Below are 21,731 nucleotides of genomic sequence, written 5' to 3'. Positions count from 1 at the left end.
CACAGATCTGGGGACGCATGGTATCAATCATATACCGGCCTACGTACAATTGAAATTGTTTCTCCAAGGCTCACCTCTTCGTATTCGATGCACTGAGTGGCGAGATTCGCAGACACTGGTTCAAAACGCTTGTTAAGACTGATCTACTTCTCCAGGCACCGAGCCTGTTATAACAACCACTATTCAAGACACGACGAAGTACATAAGCGTATCGGCACCTAGAGCTTCCATCGACATTGAATATAAAAAACTGATTGCTGTACGTCACGGAGGACAAAATCTGTTTTTTTTTCGACCTTAGGACAGGTCGTCCAGGTCAAAAACATGTTCATCAACATCTTGATAAATTAAACAGTAAGCGCTAGGAACGATTTTGTACATCTCTGGATCCTCGAAAACTGCTTTGCAAAATGGGCCAAATGATGTGCCCCTGACAATTTCCTTCTCAAGAAAAGTATCCTTCTTGAGCTGAGCTCTTGTGGTTGTGCAGTATAGGAGGGAAGTAGACGTTGTGGAAGAATACTGCAAGCTAATTGTGGTCGGAGCTGCTGGCATTCTCTCAAGAAACGACCGACAACCCCCAGTAGCCTTTGATGACCATGTTGATTTGATGTCCTGTTTGCGATGCAAGAACTACACACCGCACTTGTTTCTACTCGACATTCATCAGCACCGGGTCAAGACGGCATCATATACGCTGCGATCCGTTCTCTGGAGGATGAGGCACACGCTATTCTTATCTCCATGTTGAATGTAACGTGGAGAACAGGCACTATCCCGAACAAATGGAAAATCAGTCGCGTCGTAGCGCTTCTGAAGCCTGGAAAATCACCCGATGCCATATCATCCTACGGGTCGACTTTCCTTTCAAGTTGCGTTGGTAAGGTCATGGAGAAGATGGTGTTGGCATGGCTGGAATGGTTTCTGGAGAAGAACAGCCTCTATCCAGACATGATTACAGGTTTTTGCAAAGGTGGGTTTTCTATTGATAGCTTAGTCAACGTAGTATCAAATTTAGAACAAGAAAGGAAGTCTGGATGCTTGACAGAAGCTCTCTTTTTGGACTTCAAGGGCGCATCAGACAATGTGTTACGTGACGTCATCCTTGACAAACTTGATGAGGTAGGGATAGGAGGCAAGATGTTTTTATGAATAAAGAATTGCCTCACCAGCAGAACCATATTTACAAAGACGACAGATGGCGAGAAGCCCTACATGGTGTTCCGGAAGGCGGCATTTTCAGCCCAACGCTTTTCTACCTGACCCTCATTGGGCTTACTGATTTGATACCACAGACTGCCAGATTGAGCCTGTACGCAGATGATAACTGCACATCAGCTTCCGGTTTCATCGCCACCACCTTGCGCCATACTACCACGTGCAGCGTCAGTCCTTTCTAAATATTTGCGTTTGCGAAGTCTGCCATTGGCGACCTCGAAGTGTGGGGCCCCTGCATTCGCCCGCAAAAAAATGCACCACGATAAAATTAAAATTGATGACACGGCAGTATTATATGTAGCTCGTCACAAAGTCATTGAATCATTAGTCATATGGTGGCTTTGGCACGCTAAACCCCATATATCAATCATCAATCAATCAACAAAATCATTGGAGGGATGATTGATTGAAATCTGTCATGGTCGAAGCATATGTCGATGCTTAAAATCAAACCATGCTGCTTTATTTATGTGCTCAGATATATATATAGCTGGTGTGAAATCGGGCCGATCAGACAGGTCACCGCTCCAACTGTATGAGGCAATATTTTTACGCTACCTCAGGCACAGCTTACCTAATATGACCAGCCTTCAAACGTCCTGCCTGAGTACAGTGGAAAGCTTGCAGGCTCAAGCGTTGAGAACATGCCTAGGGCTCCCACGCTGCACTGAACACAAGGAGTTATTGCAGAAGCACGCGTAACCCCCATAAACAGTTACCTTTTATGCGAGCCTTTAAGGATATATATCCGACTGTTGACCCGCCACGATCGCCATCCTCTATCGACGATTCACACCCACCGACCAGGCAGCACTTTTGCAGAATCGATCTCGTGCCTTGAGAGCATCATTCGTTCGGGCTTCGGTTTGGTGGAAATTGCAATACAAGCATGGACTTTATCAAGTGGGAAAGTGGGCCTATATAATGCCGAAATTGGCAAAACATCGCCTTTTCTTTCATGTGGCCTAAATAAGTTACCAATATCATATCGATCTACTTTATACCTCGCTTCCATACACGTGTTCACTGACCGATCGGCGATACCAACCACCTCAAGATCGGCGTTCGTGATACCAAGTTTGAAGACCAGCGAACGTTTCCGTCTACACCAGCGAACAACGTCGACGGCCATTGGTGGCCATCCGCGAGGTAATTCGGTACATGTGGACGCAGCCTCCACAAAACTGGGCTGTATTTTGCGACTCCAATTCGGTGGACTAACCAATTTGGTGCTAAAACGTGGTCAATAGTATCTACTTGCTCACAAAGTGGCCAAATCTCAAGTTGTAGCCCTGAAAATAGGTCATCTTATAAAGTATCACTGGATTCTAGGCCACTGCGACCTGCATGAAAACCATCAAGCCAATGTGGAGCCAAATATGGCCCAGGCCAACGCCGCGATATTGCCAATTTCATTTTCATGGCCGGACACAAACGCCGTTACGTGTACTCTCCTTCGTGAAACTGCCATAGCGTATTGGTCTCCACCAAGTAATCGTAAGTGCCGTCTTCACGAACTAGACCCAGACATGTAAGTTCAAATACCGGTGACCATGGAAAGGTGCAGTTCAAGCTTACTGCACAGACTGCGCTTATAGGTGTGGCGTTCACTGGTCGCTCGCTACCTGCACATTATCGGCCGCGCAGATAGTCCGCATTTCGAGGTATGTGGCACTCCGGAGACCATTGAACACCTCTTGTGCGTTTGCCCGGGACTATATCATACAAATAAAATCGATGGCCACCATTTGATTGATTACTACCAATCTACAAGTATGAGAAAAAGCTCTTTTGGAACTTACGCGTAGTCACCAGCACAATATTTTGAAATCTCTGATCAAGCTTTTGCGTGACACAGATCTCGAAAAAAAAACTATTGTTAGGGCGTTTATTAGCAGGCACACAGCGAGCATACACAATGGTGATAGTAACGGCCAAGCACGGACTCTCAGCGCGAGCGGCGTCCTTTTTGGGTAGACCCACTAGAAGGCACCTGAGAGTTCGACCAATTTCGATGTTCGGAAGCTTCTTTACACTGTAAATAACCTTTGGGCATTGAAGGTGTAGATACATCATCGCTTTTATCCTCATCATCGCATTCTCTCTACTTTCTTTACCACCCCCTCCCTAGCTTAACACTGAGTAGCAGGTCAGAAAATTGATTGAGGCTGACCTCTCAGCTATTTTGTCATAATGAACTTCTCTCCCTCACTCTGCTGAGCTGTCACAACAATATTGCACACTTCTCTTCCATCATTCGACTGAAAAGCACGTCCTTGTTCTCTTTGACTGCCTTCTGAATTTAGGCTTATACAATGGGAAAATCTACTTTGCGAAGCCGAACGCTGCCAAATGCTTCCGATGGTCAAAAGGACTACGGTGGTTTCCATGGATGGCCGTCCCACGAGACTCATTCTCGTTCAAGTCTTTGGGAAGCCTTTCGCCCACAATACCGTCGGAAGTGCTCTCCCAGCGTCCGTTCCACACTTGAAAGCACACAGGTGTAGTTGGTGTGGTGCTTTTCAAGATCTCCCCTTCGCCTTCATTTTCATATCGCCTTTCTTTCTCTTCACTTTTGTTTCTGGCTCTCTTTTCACCGTTCCCCAACAAAGCGTGTCGAACCGAGTATTGCGATATCGCTTTCCCATCGATATAGCGCAAGCGGCCTTCTTTTTTCGTTGTTCTGATTGGTAGGATAGAGCGCAGCCCAGCTTCCTCGTTGGCAGGCAAACTTTGTTTCTCAGATTTTAGGAAAAAAAGGAAAAGTTGAATGTGAAGTGAGGGGAAACTGATGAAGGATCGAGATAACGAGTAATACGAAAGAATAGAGAGGGGAAAGACAGTGCTCTCTCCTTTAAAAAGATGGTCACCACCTCTCACCGATGGCGGACGCTACGTGGTATACGATTTTTTTTCGCGTATCACGAAACAGCGTAGTGCATTATGCGTTAAGGCAACTATTCATAGGAATGAGTAGTAAACATGATTTTTTACTTGGGTTAGTTTGTATTTATTGGTCTATACTTGTCTTTCCCTGCGTGGAAACTGCGGATGCTCATTGTTTGTAAGCTCAGCTATGGGGTTTTATACAATTATTTCTGGTGGTGTTTCGGTCTTTCCACTGTGTTCATTGTGTTCATTCAAGCCACTATTTTTTTACTGTAATTTTTTACTATAAGTTTTTTGTGGAACTGTTAAGCAAGTTCGGTAATAGCTTTCATGTGGCTTTAATAAGAGCTAATCGCAGCTGTCAGTGTTTGGTGGCATGATCACCGAATTTCTATGAGAACCAGCAACACTTCCTGTATTGTAAATTTAAATTTTTGCTGAAATGAAACGATCAAGTGTCAGTTTTTAAAATAATAGTCTGTGCTGCTCATGTTGGCCAGTAATCTGCTGAAACTTATGCAATGCTTCGTCGGCTTCATGTTGTGGCTAGCATTGATTCACCCCTTGTAAAATATTTCATGGTTGTTTTCTGTGGGCCTTTTGACACAATGTGGCATTAATTATAACTTAAGTATGCCAGAATAAATTAAGTTCTTTTATTTTGTTGATAAGCTTTGGCCTCCCCATAATGTGGAGTGTTAGCCATTCCCCCTAATTTATCCATTTAGTTGAAGCACTCGCATAGTAACTCAAACAATGAGTAATGACCCACGCATTGTTTAGTATAGGACGCAGCAGAAGCACACAAGCCTTTTGGCTAGTGTTTGCTATAGAAGCCGCCACTATCCTTCATAGGAAATCTCTTCGAGCACTTGGTACGTGTGAGGAATGCAGAGACGAAATGTGCTGCCGAGAGTCTCAATACCTACTAACTTTATTGTTCGTTCAACTCTGAAATCGTTTGCCCTTTCCTCTTTCTCTCCGCACCTTTGTTGGCAATGCAGAGGGATGGAAAGAAATGTCGGTCTGCGACATGCTGGTAGTACCTCCTGCTGTGCCATGGCACACTCAGAGTTCACCACACAATGAATAGGAAGATTAGCTTTAGACAGGGCATAACCTATGAACACTGAGGACCTCTCAAAGACATGCGGAGAGAAAGTGCTGGTAGTTCAAACACTTTCGTGTTGCAAAGCAGAATTTCTATCCCTGCACTAGCCTTGCATTCCACTTCACTGTCACATGGAACAGACTCCAGAGATGGAATGAAAATGCATATAGGGGAACAAAAGTACTAGTGCCCCCTTCGCAAAAAAAAAAATCAAGACAAGCTTGTTTAAACACTCAGCAAGTCCCTCATTTTTTTCATTGAGCGTATCATTCAGCTAAATCCGGTTGTCAGTCTATTAAAGCTTAGCTGGTTTCACTAGATTTGTTTGTACATTATACGCTTATTGCACCAGAGAAATTAATAGAGTACTTGAGTGTTTTGTTACTTTTGCAGCAGTTCTACAGTGAAAATGTTATAGTAAATCTGTAATTCTTTTTATTTAATTTATTTTCCAAGAGAGAATGCTGTTCTAGGATCTCTGCAATTTATTGCTAAGTGCTGCGATGAGCCCCTGGAAAGCGTACTCACGCAGGTTTGTGCTTGTACAGTTGTCTGGGCTATATAATTATTCAGTTGCATTTGATAATAATGCTAGTTTATGTGTACTTAACACTTGAACATGCTCCGATAGGTTCCTTAAATGGCTACAGGAAGTTTAAAAGCAAATCATTGGTTTGTTGTAATTCTTCAAATTGCACTGCAGTTACTGCTTTAATATAATTCTGCATACTTTATAAGAATTGATCAGTTGCATTCATTGCAACTAACACAGAATATTACCTCTAAGTTGAAAAAAACGAAAAAAAAGTTGATACTATAAAACCTCGTTAATTTGAATTGGCCTGGAACTTGACAAATTCTTTGGTTAAAAGGGTTTTTTTTTCGAACTAAAGAAACATGCAAAAAGTGAGATGCAAGAAACTTGGAATTTCTCAAAGTTATCAGGGCTGGTTTTTTGCTTTGCCGAGTGATTTGTGGCTCCAAGAATACCTGATCCTAACTTTACTTCAAACGCGGTGGTAACTGTGCCTCGTTGCTGCTATAGAAAAAAAAACACACAACTGGCTGTCGTGAAAAACTGGAATTCAAGCTCCAGAAAAACAAGTGATCTTACTGCAACACAGTGAAACGTAGGCAGCATAACGGCTACTCTTCACTTGTCAGCCCCCGCCGCAGTGGTCTAGTGGCTAAAGTACTCGGATGCTGACCCGGAGGTTGCGGGATCGAGTCCCGGTTGCGGCGGCTGCATTTCTGATGGAGGCGGAAATGTTGTAGGCCCGTGTGCTCAGATTTGGGTACACGTTAAGGAATGCACGCTAAGCGATGGCGTAGTGGTTAGAGCATCCGCCTCGCATGCAAAAGGTCCATGGTTCAAATCCCGGTGCCGCGAAATTTCCAACCGGATAAAAAAAATCCGCGTGGTGATGGAACTGCAATACGAGGCCTGGGGTGCGGCCTCACCGTTAACCAACACCGGGAACGCACTCCCTCACCAGAGAAGGATTGACCACCCTGGTGCAGTATCTGGCCACTACCTCCCACATGCATACGTCTAATAACTCACGGCCCTCAGTCCCCAGAAGCTGCGAAGCAACTGTCCACGGCGGCGGTCAGATCTGCAATGCAGCAGAGGCTGCTAAGAATCTCTGGATCCGGACAGGCCGCCATTGGAACCTGAACGTGGCAACGTTTAACGCTAGAATATTATCTAGTGAGGGAAGTCTAGCTGTACTATTTGAGGAGCTAGAGGGTGTTAAATGGGATATAATAGGGCTCAGTGAGGTTAGGAGGACAGATGAGGCCTATACGGTGCTACAGAATGGGCACGTCCTTTGCTACAGGGGCTTGGCAGACAGAAGAGAACTGGGAGTGGGGTTCCTAATTCACAGAAACATAGCTGGCAACATCGAGGAATACTATAGCATTAATGAAAGGGTGGTAGGTATCGTAATTAAACTGAATAAAAGATACAAGATGAAGGTAGTACAGGCTTACGCGCCTACATCCAGCCATGATGACGCTTCAGTTGAAAGCTTCTATGAAGACGTGGAATCGGCAATGAGTAAGGTAAAAACACAGTATACTATAGTGATGGGCGACTTTAATGCAAAGGTAGGGAAGAAGCAGGCTGGAGACCAGGCAGTAGGAGATTATGGCATCGGTACTAGAAACGCCAGAGGAGAGCTACTAGCAGAATTCGCAGAACGCAATAATTTACGGATTTTGAATACCTTCTACCGAAAACAAGGAAACCGCAAGTGGACATGGAGGAGCCCCAATGGCGAAAATAAGAACGAAATAGACTTTATAATGAGTGCACACCCAGGCATCGTGCAGGATGTGGAAGTGGTTGGCAAGGTACGATGCAGTGACCATAGAATGGTATGGTCTCGAATTCGCCTAGACTTGAGAAAGGAACGACAGAAACTGATACGCAAGACGCCAATTAATGAGCTAGCACTGAGAAAGAAAGTACAGGAATTCAGAGTCTCACTTCAGAACAAGTACTCGACTCTTAATGAGGAAACCAACGTTAGCATAGATACAATGAATGATAATCTGACGAGTATCATTACGGAGTGTGCAGTGGAAGTTGGAGGCCGGGTAGTTAGACAGGACACTTGCAAGCTTTCCCAGGAAACGAAGAACCTAATTAAGAAGCGTCAAATCATGAAAGTGTCAAGTACAACAGACAAAATAGAAGTGGCTGAGTTTTCGAAGTTGATTAATAGACGTAAAGTATGCGATGTAAGAAGGTATAACATGGAGAGAATTGAACACGCTCTGAAAAACGGAGGAAGCGTCAAAGCAGTGAAGAGGAAACTTGGGATAGGCAAAAATTGGACGTATGCACTAAGGGACAAAGAAGGCAAATAACTACCAATATGGATAAGATAGTTAAAATAGCGGAGGAGTTTTACAGAGATCTGTACAGTAGCCGGGACAACCACGACTTTAATACTATAAAAACTAGCAGTAACCCAGATGACACCGCACCAGTAATGATAGAAGAAGTCAGAAAAGCTTTGGAGAGCATGCAAAGAGTCCAAGCTGCTGGTGAGGATCAGGTAACATCAGATCTGCTGAAAGATGGAGGACAGATTGTGTTAGAAAAACTAGCCACCCTGTTTACGAGGTGTCTCCTGACGGGAAGAGTACCAGAGTCTTGGAAGAACACTAACATCATCTAAATACGTAAGAAAAAAGATGACAAGGACTTGAAGAATTACAGGCCGATTAGCTTGCTCTCTGTAGTATACAATCTATTTACAAACGTAATTGCTAACAGAGTAAACAAAACATTAGAATTCAATCAACCAAAGGAACAAGCAGGATTTTGAACAGGCTACTCAACAATCGACCACATTCATACTATCAATCAGGTAATAGAGAAATGCTCAGAATATAACCAACCACTATACATAGCCTTCATAGATTACAAGAAGGCGTTTGATTCAGTAGAAATATCAGCCGTCATACAGACACTGCGGAATCAGGGCGTCGATGAACTATATGTAAACATTCTGGAAGAAATCTACAGGGGATCAACTGCTACCATAGTGCTTCATAAAGAAAGCAACAGAATACCAATCAAGAAGGTTGTAAGGTAGGGGGACACAATCTCCCCAATGTTATTTACCGCGTGCTTACAGGAGGTTTTCACAAGCCTAGAATGGGAACAGTTAGGGATAAGAGTTAATGGAGAGTACCTTAGTAACCTGCACTTCGCCGATGACATTGCATTGCTGAGTAACTCAGGGGACGAATTGCAACTCATGATTACGGAGTTAGACGAGGAGAGCAGAAAGGTAGGTCTTAAAATGAATCTGCAGAAAACGAAAGTAATGTACAACAACCTCGGAAAAGAGCAGCGCTTCGAGATAGGTAATAGTGCACTTCAAGTTGTAAAAGACTATGTCTACTTAGGGCAGGTAATACCCGCGGAGCCGAACCACGAGATTGAAGTAACTAGAAGAATAAGAATGGGGTGGATCACATTAGGCAAGCACTCCCAAATTATGATCGACGGGTAGATTGCCACTATCCCTCAAGACAGAGGTATATAACAGCTGTATCTTGCCGGTACTTAGCTACGGAGCAGAAACCTGGAGACTTACAAAGAGGGTCCAGATTAAATTGAGGACGACGCAGCGAGCAATGGAAAGAAAAATGGTAGGTGTAACCTTAAGGGACAAGAAGAGAGCAGAGTGGATTAGGGAACAAAGGGGGTTAAGGATATCATAGCTGAAATCAAGAAGAAGAAATGGACATGAGCTGGGAATGTAGCGCGTAGACAGGATAACCACTGGTCATTAAGGGTAACTAACTTGATTCCGAGAGAAGGAAAGCGGGTTAGGGGGAGAGAAAAGGTTGGGTGGGCAGATGAGATTAAGAAGTTTGCGGGTATAAATTGGCAGCAGCCAGTACAGGACCGGGTTAACTGGCGGAACATGGGAGAGGCTTTTGTCCTGCAGTAGACGTAGTCAGGCTGATGATGATGATGATGATGATGAATCACTAAATAATACCCCAATATTGTTGTTTTTGGGGCAAGTTCGTGGCTGAATACAGTTTTCTACATACGCACTAATTTCTGATTCTCTATAAAAGACATATCACCTCTTGAAATTTTCTTACAGATGGTTAACCAGCCAAGCTGATGCGTGCGACCCCGGTGTTTCTCACTGGGTTAATCTCGTTGGTCCATTCAAGTATCTTTCAGTTATTGGCAGCGTCTGCAAGGAAATCTTAATTGGTGTTTGCTGCCCGTTTCTTCTTTCCTTCAGCTTAACGAGGCAGCTTAGGAGAGCTTTTTTCGCAGTCAAGTCAGGATCTTTGAAGATGTGGTGCATACCCACGCTGGGCGATTGGCCAAGAACCGGACAGTTTTCATAAATTTCTTCCCTAATAACAGGTTAAAATTATTCAATTTACGAGGAATAAAAGAAAGATGCAACAGGACGAGTTTGATGGTTGAATTGTAAATAATATGTAGTGTAATGCAATAAAGTGGCGTATTTGATTTAATGTGAATTTGGAAAAGTGAAAATCTGCCGAAGAATGATTTCAACACTTAAACCTCTTTGCACTTTCGACTAACTCCTGCAATGCGTCCACAATCTTCCCGTCGTTGTGGCCAAGAGGCAAACCCCAAAAGAAAGCACATTTTGATCATTTAAATCTATTCCGAGAAGGTGGCAAACGGCACCTAAAGTGTTCTTTTCGTAAGACAGAGATCCCATTACAATAAATGAGGTAATGTTCAGTTACTCATTTACTCCACAAACAAGACCACGAGGGGAGGCTGCCAGACCAGCTCTGTGTAAATATAAATTTTGCTGTGGAATTTGACAGCGCAGTCTAGTGATTGCGACTTCCGTTCCTCGCGTTTGACATATTTTACTATTCTAATGGTAAACAAGTGCTTGCATTCTGATGGGGCTATAAGTGAAGGTGTACAAAATTTCTCTAACAGCAGTTTCTTTGTTAATCTAGCGCCTATCAACTATCTCGATACCAGTAATACCTCAATAACAGGCCCATTTAAAGATAACTTTGCCATCGCATCTGCCATTTCATTTATATAAATGCCCTTGTGTCCTTGAATCCAGACCAATTTGATCAGATTGAGATGTGAGGGAACTAATGCTTTGAAAGCACTCTGAGCATGCGAGTTCTCATCTGAGGTAAGGGAGGCACATACTAATACTGAATCTGTTAAAATTACTGCGGACCTTACTGAAGCAGTTAATTTACGGAGTGCTAGAATTATCACAAAAAATTCTGCTTCAAGTATGGGCACAAAATCTGGAAGGTGAAGTGAGAAGGACCAGTCTTGGGCAGGAGAAAAAATACGAATTGCACATTTTTCTCTCTTTGTGACGCATCAGTTGCTATGACTGCTTGTATTGACGTATGTGCCAGGTAATCTCTTAATATAGCTTCAAAATACCTGAGCAGCATCATTTTTGAATTTTCCGAAATATATCATCAAACCGTAACTTAATAGCATTGTTAATGGTACTGATTAAAGGAACAACTATAATTTGAACGTCTAAATCATCTAAAAAGAGCTGTATGACCAGAATTTGGGGTAAACGAAATCTCGACCAGTATTGTTCGAAAAATAAGTCAGAACGGCCATTAAAAACTGTTCCTAAGCGCCTTACTGGCGATTCATACAGCCTGAGAAATGCCTGTGTAGCTAAAAATTTAAAACGGCTAGCAAGTGTGGGAAGCCTAGCTTCTGGATACAAGATCTTGATTGCAACAAACTTAGGGAGACTCAAGGCTTGTCTATTCCAGTGCCAGTGGCAGCGTCTTATTTTGTGAGCTTAAAAGCAGGGCTTGCTGTGAGCGAAAATACAAAGTAGATGCAAATCCATTTGCCACTGCGCTGTAAGTCTGCCTTATTTTGAAGGCAGACGGGAACACTCGCTGGAAGCTTGAAAAATTCACCGCAGAACCAATGGCCGGAAAGAAGAAAAAATAGACAGCTTAGATAAGAACGCGCCTCTTACAGGAGGCTTAGCCAAAAAAAATAAAATACGAAGAGGAAGAAAAAATGGCGACACAGACATAGCATATAGCACCTAAAGCTGCCAAACCCTCTGCCAATTCCTATGTGACACAAGGAGATTACATTGCTGAGCCATTTATCAGCTCTCGAGTTTTACTAACCAATCTTACTGTTATTATTTCTTTATTACACTGCATTTACTTAACCTTCAGAAGAATTTCATATAATGATCACACCTCAGATATTCAAAAAACCCTATTATTTCTTTTCTTTCGCCTTTTTTTACATTGTGCCAAAATAGTCCTGTCATATCAAAACAAGGTAATCATATTTCTCTAGCCTGGATAATCCTTTTATTGACATACATTAACCGCCGGCTTCTTGGCCAATTCCCTTTAGTGGGTAAGATCCACAAGAAAGGATCAGGAAAGCAAGCAAGCAGAACCGGAAAATTTACGCAGAGGGATGATATGTTCAGTGAGTGGACCGTGCAGTGACGCACTGCTACATAGACAAAGCGATGAAGGCTGGACGAGTGGAGGATGCGCGTACATGCGCAAGAGGGCAAAGTTGTTTGCGCGCGTCAAGAGTATTTGCGTCCCGAGAGTGCTTCGCACGCTTCGGGGGTCCTCAATAGATAAGGCGCTTTCCTTATTCTTGGGGCTTCCAGGTCTCGAAGTTTCTCGCGTATTTGCATTAGCTAGCAGTGGGGAAAAAATGAGGCACCACTCACTGGCTGCTAAAGGCACGCTTCGTTAGCACCACCGGAACGTGTTCTTCATGGCAGTCGATTCTGTTACAATAGCTCGACTGGCGAGCTAGCGTTATACTTTCTCAGCAATGAATCATGAGTTGCACTAGGCCTTCCAACGTTAGCCAATTCTGTAGAGAGGCGCAGCGCTCTTCTCTGAAACATCACATTACATCTATGAGAGACACTCTTGCGTGGGCATTCGATTCTTCTTGTGTCTGCAAAGCTACAAGCAATGGTAAGGAGATATGAATAACAGGCATCATTTGCGTACGTTGTATTCATCTTGTAGCACTTGTAGTAGGGAGACAGCGAATAAACATTTGGTCGTGAGATCACTTTATCTCTCCGTAAAATGGCCTCTGATGTATAACGCAATGTGCACAAGGGTTCAAGAAGTGTGGCTGGTAAAAAAATTAACAGTATCTGCGGGCATGCATATGTTTGTATACGCAAACAAAAATGTATTAAAAGAGATCACACAAAAAGTAACACTTATCCACGAGCAACACATCACGACATGACACTCGAAACAACTGATGACACCTTCGCAAGTTCCTTGGTCGCTACGTGTTTTATTCGCGTTCAAGTGAGGTATGAATTATGACAATTTTTCCATCTTTCAGAGCCGAATTCGCTGTGTTATTTTTTCACAATAGTTTTTTGCCGTTGGTCGATCGCCTTCCTTAAAAATATGGCCAGTGCCGGTATCGACATGAATTTTGTTTTAAAAAAATTTTCAAGTGCAACAAGGTTTTTGTGAATACGGGTCAATCGCTGCTATCAAAGAAATAGCACGCATATGTTATCTTCTTTCATAGACCTTGTTTCGTAAGTTATGCTTTGGTGATAAGCTAAACTATCTGTACTTGCATTATTTCAACAACGAAAAACACCAGAGTTGGCTTTCCAGCGTTTGAATGCGCTTTGGAATTACCCTTCACCTATATTGGTAAGCTTTTACTCAGGATGCTGTTAGCTTATCGCACAGAATTACGTCATTTTGCCTACGAACTTCGTGCTTACAGGAGGTTTTCAGAAGCCTAGAATGGGAACAGTTAGGGTTAAGAGTTAATGGAGAATACCTTAGTAACCTGCGCTTCGCCGATGACATTGCATTGCTGAGTAACTCAGATGACTAATTGCAACTCATGATTACGGAGTTAAACAAGGAGAGCAGAAAGGTGGGTCTTGAAATTAATCTGCAGAAAACGAAAGCGATGTACAACAACCTCGGAAAGGAGCAGCGCTTCGAGATAGGTAATAGTGCACTTGAAGTTGTAAAAGACTATGTCTACTTAGGGCAGTGTAATAACCGCAGAACCGAACCACGAGATTGAAGTAACTAGATGAATAAGAATGGGGTGGAGCACATTCGGCAAGCACTCTCAAATTATGACAGGTAGATTGCCACTATGCCTCAAGAGGAAGGTATATAACAGCTGTATCTTGCCTGTACTTAGCTACGGAGCAGAAACCTGGAGACTTACAAAGAGGGTTCAGCTTAAATTGAGGACGACGCAGCGAGCAATGGAAAGAAAAATGGTAGGTGTAACCTTAAGAGAAAAGAAGAGAGCAGAGTGGATTAGGAGACAAACGGGGGTTAAGGATATCATAGTTGAAATAAAGAAGAGGAAATGGACATTGGCCGGGCATGTAGCGCGTAGACAGGATAACCGCTGGTCATTAAGGGTAAATAACTGGATTCCCAGAGAAGGAAAGCGGGTTAGGGGGAGAGAGAAGCTTAGGTGGGCAGATGAGATTAAAAAGTTTGCGGGTATAAATTGGCAGCAGCAAGCACAGGACCGGGTTAACTGGTGGAACATGGGAGAGGCCTTTGTCCTGCAGTGGACGTAGTCAGACTGATGATAATGATGATGATGATGATAATGATGATGATGATGATGGTGATGATGATGATGCCTTCGAACTGCCACCTGAAATTTGCTCTTGTTACTTGTAAGCTTTGATTTGATGAGTACTTTGTAAAGTGGTTAAGCTTTTTTTGTCGTTATGGGCATTTGCTTTATCTAATTTGTAGGATAACAAATCATAAAAGTGCGCTACTCTAGAAAATATTCTGACTAACACATTATTGAGTAGTGACGGTACTACTCTGAGTTATACCTCAAAAGGGTTTTTAATCGGAGTTCCCAAGCTGTAAGAGCAGAAATGCCACTGCTTGTTCGCATTTATTTACCGTCATAACGATAGTAACTTTTCACCCTCTTCTAATCTTTCTAATCTCCAATTGAACATTTTGACAACACTTTGCTACAATAAATTCTTAACCTTCCAGCGCGCCTTCATTAACTCTCCACGCTGTACCCGCCAAAATCTATACTTAGGGTTTGCTCAACCTTCCTGTACTCGTAGGCAGTACGATCCTAATCTTCTGCACCTAAACCTACGGCTAATTTGTACAAATGTTTTTCTTTACAGCATTTGAACGTAAAACAGTATTGACCGGGCTTGTTCACACTCATCCAATAAGCTATCTCTGTCTGCAATTGACATGTGAGGTGGTCGCCACTCCTGCCATATCGCCCTTGGTATAAGGCTGAAGTATGTACAAGTAAAATTATTAAAAAAACACAGCATATCCCCATAGTTAATGAGGATTAGTGGGGCGAAGGGTTCATCCGTCCGTCCGTGCTTCCGTCAGTCCATTCGTTCTTGCTTACATCTGTCCATGCATTCGTCCATGTGTCTGTCCATCCGTGTGACCGTCGGTGCGTCCATCCTTCCGTGCGTCCATCCGTTCTTCCGTCCATCCGTTTGTCTGTCTGTCTGTCTGTCTGTCTGTCTGTCTGTCTGTCTGTCTGTCTGTCTGTCTGTCTGTCTGTCTGTCTGTCTGTCTGTCTGTCTGTCTGTCTGTCTGTCTGTCTGTCTCTTCGTGCAGCCATTCGTCCGTGCGTCCACCCCTCTGTCTGGCTGTCTGGCTGTCCGTCTCTACAACCGTCAGTCCGTCCGTCCGTCCATCCATTTGCATGTCCGTCCGTACGTCCGTATATTTAGCGAACACTCCAAGCACCGCCATCTCACATCTTTTCATCATGTATTCATCATATAAAAGTAGCGCCATCCAGCGAACATATTAAGGACCACTCTCTCGGGTATGCGCTGCCGGTGATTACTACGATAACGGGACGATCGGGCGACACCATAAGGAGCTTTGCCATTAAAAATATATCCCTAGTGCACCACCATCACTTTCTCGCTACACATCGTAATGGGAAGCCATAATTTAAGAGCTCCACATTGCTTTTGCCAGCACTGGCGGTGAATTTTATAAGCTAGCGTAGTGAGCGACACGACGAATTTCGCATGAGTTCATTCTAACCTAAACACGCCATGGTGGTATGTGGTTAAGGCACTCGGCTGCTCACCCACAGGTCATGGGATCGATTCAAGGCCGCGGTGGCCGCATTATCGATGGAGGAGAAAATGCTTGAGGCCTGCGTACTTAGGTTTAGGTGTACACAAAGAACCCCAGGTAGGCGAAATTTTCGGAGCCGTTCACCGCGGCGTCTCTCCTGCCGTTGTTTTGGGACGTTAAACTGCAACAATTGTTATTATTATTTCAACCTGTTGAGCCGAGGTTCGAGTCGAGACGAACTTTATTACTACCTCCATAGAAGTTTGGGTTCCAGTGTTACTGCGTATTTTTAGACTTGCTTTGGGCCAACATTTACCAGCGTTAAGAAGAAGAAAAAAAAACTGCTGGAATCTTCACCGGTCCGGTGATTCTTGTTTATTGAAAGCGTAAAAATTTGGGAAAGAGTAGGCATTACGAGCTTGCAAAAACTATGTAGAGCAGAGAAGGCACAGGATTCTATGTCGTTTGTGCCGCCAGCTGTTCGCATCGTGAAAGCAGTCAGGAGGTTTACAACAATGCTGTCTAGACGTGTTTGTTTTTTTTACATTGCGGGACTGCCTTGCAGCACTGCAGCAGTACTGCTGCTCACGCGAGCTGCAGTGCCTTTCCACGTGGCTTTGGCTTCTACGTTTGTACTTCCTTGTTCCTAGTTGGATGAACGCAGCTCTCATTTTCCAGCGGAAAAACCTTGTCAGCGGAACTGACTCACAAAAAAAGACGACTGCGTAGGTTGTAGAACATGTCGAAACCTACGTCCTTTTTTCATCTGGACCTCAGGAAACAAGAAAAAAATAATAGTGAACGGTAGCCGGCACCCGAAAATTGCAGAGCTAACTCGAAAAGTTACGCAACGTTTCCTCGAATTATGTCTGCATTGTGACCATTGAGGGGTGCAGAAGCGAAGCAATCTTGGATTTCATCCTACTTGTTTGCGGGAAAAATCATCTCACCAGTAGAGGGAAATAAGAGCGGAAGATGGGACCCATAGGATTTTGTGTTATACGTCCTTGTTTTTGTGATCTTGCCGTGGGTTATTATACGCATTGCAGCCTTCTGAAAAGCTACCCCTTCATTCAATTTTTACGACATGCGGTCCCAAACTTGTGCCTGTGCATTAGGCGCGCATTTTACAACTGCAACAACCGCTTGTCCCGCGTGATATTGAAAGACCCCTCTTCCACACATCCCCTTCAGTATGAATGTGCAGCAGTTTTCTATTTCAATACAGTGGTCGCCTGCTTTTCTCCGTGCCCGTAAATGTCAGCTACACACGCGGTATTCAAAACAGTCCCCGAAACTCACTTTCATAACGCCTTGTATTTGATGATGATGATATGTGGGGTTTAACGTCCCAAAACCACCGTATGATTATGAGAGACACCGTAGTGGAGGGCTCTGGAAATTTCGACTACCTGGGGTTCTTTAACGTGCACCCAAATCTGAGCACACGGGCCTACAACGTTTCCGCCTCCATTGGAAATGCAGCCGCCGCAGCCGGGATGCCTTGTATTTCTGCTCTTAATAATGTCGCAGTCGTGTTAAAACCACACGAAAACAGAGAGAGTCAATAGAATTTCTTTATGTGCTCACTTCATTAATGCGTATTACCTCTCATGGTCCTCATAATGAACATTCATCTTTTTTTATTTTTTTTGGCTTCTTTGCTATTGCCAGTGGCACTTCTTTCGCAACTTTTGTGTAAACGGTGCCACGCGCGTATACTCACTTGCTTGCGCAAACCACCCGCATGCGACAACCTTCCAGATTATTTTTGAATTTTCTGGAAGGCCTGAGCGGGCAAACACGAACAGATGGAGAAAAAGAAAAAAAAACTTTATTCTATTTATATACAGGGAGTATGTGAGAGGTGGCCTGGTGTGAGACACCCCTCACAAACACTAGGTGGGCTCCTCATTGCAGAAGCCCATTGGCGTCCAACGCGACTCGGGCTCGGTTCACCAGGGCCTTCTGGCTCGCCAGCTCGGAGCAGCCGAGCAGGGCCGCCTCCCAGTTCTCCCGGGCGGGGTTCGATTTAGGGGTGAGGCAAGGGGTTGACTGGCACGCCCACACCATGTGGAAGATATCCCAAGACTTCTCCGCATAGTGCGGGCATTTTCCTGCACAGGCGGGATCAAGACATTAAAAAAATTGTCCGATCCCTTGTACAGTGGGAATAGATCGTATGCGAAGCACGAATTAGAAATGTTGATATGTCACTCTAGAACCAGCACAACGTTACGAGGTGGAGGTAAACGATGCCGTACATGACTTCCGTGTCAGGATTATCATGTTTGGGTGTTTCGTTTACCTTCGTCATCTATTCACGTCACGTGATACCATATTTAGTATATGTGGAGCTAATGAAACGGCCGCGAGCACGCTATAAGCGTCGTCTGTTGTCATGTTCTTACATGACACGCGTGTCAGGATTATCATGTTTGTACCAGTCACATACTTCATCATTCATTGACGTCACGTAACACCAAATTTAGTATATGCGGAGCTAGCAAAACGGCCACGAGCACATCATGAAGGGCCCAATACACTTAATTGTAGCGTTCACGCGTGCGCACGCTGGGCACAGCGAAGCTATAAGTTAGCAAAATGCGCGCATTCCATAGACTGACGCCAGGTGCGACCAGCGTCCGTCGGCACGGCCCGACGGCAACCGGCGCGAAATGCGACATGCTGCATTTCGCGCCGATGCCATAGAGTAACATTACTCTATGCCGATGCGTTACCCATACAACACTGCGTCTCTGTCTTTTAGTCTGAATGTATCATATCAGATTCGCGTGGGGCATGTCGAAATTATGAAGCTGGTTGGATCACCACACTAGCGGAAAGAATTTCGCAGAACTATAGCAACCGGCTAATCGACCCTATCTCTCGTTGCCTAGTCTGGACTCCAGACCACCAGGGCCTAATGGGAAATAAAGTCGGGAACACGGCGGCTTGAGCACTCGTTCACAGGGCATCCCGCTTAGATCTTGAGTACCTGCAACCCGAAGGTGGGTATCTGCTGACATTCAAAGGAATTACAACCTATCACAGGGATCAGCATCGTCAATACCTACCTCCTGCAAAGGGGCTGGGGAAGGCTAATGAACGCATCTTGCTGAGACTTTTCACCAATACTTTACTGTGCCTGGCAATCATGCAACATTTCGATTCCTCCTTCACTGGCAAGTGCCAATACTGTGGGCAGGTGGCTGACACCTACCACATCGTTTGGGCTTGTCAGCTCAAGTCAGCTCTTCCCCCGAACCCTAACCTAACCAGAGAGGAGTGGGAGGCGACCCTGCTGGGTTGCTCGGATCTTCAAGCCCAAGGAGCCATGGTCCAGAGGGCCAGATTAGCAAGTGTCAGCAATGGTGTCCCAGAATAAGGACTCCACCCACTATGAGGCCTCAAAAGGGCCGCACCTCTCCTCTTTTTTTTATCAACAAATGTGTTCACTCACTCACTCCCCTTTTTTAGTGACGGAGGGATGCCGAATACGCTGAAACGCACATGCGTCAAATTAATGCAGCGTGACGCGCGCCTGCGAGTATGAGGCAGGACAGGCGCCTGGCGTGGCAACGCCGGCGTGACGCGACGAAATGAACGCCGGCGAGCGCACGCAACGCGTCACCGCAGCTCCTTAAAGCGGCACCCGTTCGTCCCTCGTAGTAGTGCGTAACGAGTCTTACGCTTTGACCTGCAAGGTGGTGCCGGTGGGAGATTTCTCCTGTCCGTTGTTGAACAATAAAAAATTCGCAGCGTGCGCGTTAACTAAAAGCCGAATTCTCCTGTCTCTCGTTCCCCATTAGCAGTTATTGGCATGTACATTGAGCACTATCTGGCAAGAAAGGGTTGCTACGTTATACTCGCTGGGCGTAACCTCCTTGGTTTTAGAAAGGTTTAGCGAGCGTTGGGCCGCAGTGCCATCAATACACTGAACTAGTATATACCAAGATTTTGAAATGGTTAAAGGTTGGAAGTTGACACGAAGTGCAAGCCGTAAGAAATTGTGCGTGTGCCACTTCTCGTTTAGTCCTTCGAATATCCGCTGAATGGCGGTGCTTCTATATGCGGAATGTATGATGAAAAGATGCGAGATGGTGGTATTTGGAGTGCTGACTAGATGGACCAACGGAAAGACAGACAGAAGCGTGGACGGACGCATGGACGGCTCCACGGATGGACGTACGCATGGATGGACGCAGGGGCGGATGCATGAACGAACACAGGGATGGACGTACAGATGGACGTGCGGGCGTACGAACAGACACATGCAAGAACGGCCGGATGTACGCACGGACGGTCACACAGACGGACGCATGGACGGACGGAAGCAAGAACGAATAGACGGACGGATGCTTCGCCCAACTCTCCATCATTCAACCCGTGGTTATGCTGCCATTGTTATTGTCGGAGGAATCTAGATAGATGTCAAATTGACCTCACGTGCCTATCTAGAACTGTATCATTCATAAACAGCAAAAAACTCTTCAACGCGTGAAAAGTAACATTAAGATGTGTATTCACTCGTGTTATGAAAAGGTACAGTAAAGGGTAAAATGAAAACGACAGCAACTTGACCATTATCCGCCTATCGTTCTCGATTTCTGAAGCTGTAGCTAAACCTTACAATTAAATCTGGAGGCCAACCAGACAAACAATGTGGGCTTTCAAATACATCTTTTGGACACAGCGCATCAAACGTTCGGCTTCAAAGAGACGTGCATAGTTCTAGAGATTGTGTTGCTCTTACCGCTGGCCAAGTGTGAGGCTCAAGGGACGGCTCCAGGCTCTCCCGTAGTAGAGTGCCTAGTATTCTGAATCGTCAACCACTTTTTCTGAACACACGATAATATTACTGTGCTTTAGACTAACTGCTGATAATTCAGTTGGGATGGATTTCTGCTCTCCCATAGTACAGTGCCAAGTACTCTAAAGTGTCGAACACATTTTCTAAACAAATGGCTAGCTGTTCTCCTATGGTCAAGTACATGCACTTCAAGGGGTCACTAAAAAGCGAAATGATTATAAATGCGAAGTATTTCTTAGCGAACCTCGGCGAGATTAAGAGTATCTATCTATCTAGCCACCTACGACATTTAGCTCTCCTGGTCCTTTCGATGATTGCATCAATACTATAATTGGTATAGAATAACATGGCGGTATGGCGAGCATAAGTGACTAGTCATAAAATGAAAATCATGACATGTATGTCATGAAACTCATAGTTTACATTTCATGGAGTTGCTGATCTCATGGTGGATTCGCTCACATGACATGTTGCATGAATGCGTGATATGCCTGCATGGCGAACATAAGCAACTTACCCTAGCATGAAAATAATGACATACGTGTCATGTAACCACATGACTACATGCCACACTCATGATGCGCCCGTGGTCGTTTCGCTAGCTTCACATATACCACTCTTGGTATTATGGGACGTGAATGGATGATGAAGGTATGGGGCTGGTGCAAACATGATAATCATCAGATGCATGTCAAGTAACAACATCACTACATGCCAAGCTCATGATGCCCTCGCGGCCGTTTCGCTAGCTTCACATATACCACCAAATTTGCTTTCGCGTGACATGAATAGACGACGAAGGTAAATGACATGTGCAAACATGATAATCATTACATGCGTGCAATGTAAAACATGACTACATGCTACGCTCATAGCATGCTCACGGCTGTTTCGCTAGCTTATATATACCAAAGTTGGTATGACGTGACGTAAATACATGACGAAGGTAAATGACACGTCCAAACATAATATTCATGACATGGAAGTCATGTAGAACATAGTTTACGTCCACCTCTTGACGTTGTGCTGATTTTAAAGTCACATATGAAA

General features: G+C 44.4%; 2 protein-coding genes across 3 annotated transcripts in view; one reads left to right on the top strand and one right to left on the bottom strand.

Moving 5' to 3' along the window:
- LOC142814565 (uncharacterized) overlaps positions 1 to 21,731 on the top strand; it is a 416,641-nt gene that overhangs the window by 222,638 nt on the left and 172,272 nt on the right. The window lies entirely within an intron of this gene.
- LOC142814398 (uncharacterized) overlaps positions 17,780 to 21,731 on the bottom strand; it is a 181,254-nt gene continuing 177,302 nt past the window's right edge. Inside the window, exon 2 of the mRNA XM_075893141.1 lies at positions 17,780 to 17,985. Coding sequence (XP_075749256.1) covers positions 17,780 to 17,985 — 206 coding nt within the window. The remainder of the gene's footprint in view (positions 17,986 to 21,731) is intronic.

Source organism: Rhipicephalus microplus, chromosome 4 (genome assembly GCF_043290135.1).
Source record: "Rhipicephalus microplus isolate Deutch F79 chromosome 4, USDA_Rmic, whole genome shotgun sequence".
Lineage (NCBI taxonomy): Eukaryota > Metazoa > Arthropoda > Arachnida > Ixodida > Ixodidae > Rhipicephalus > Rhipicephalus microplus.
The sequence above is the reverse complement of the archived record's forward strand: the minus strand, read 5'-3'. Positions and strand labels throughout refer to the sequence as shown.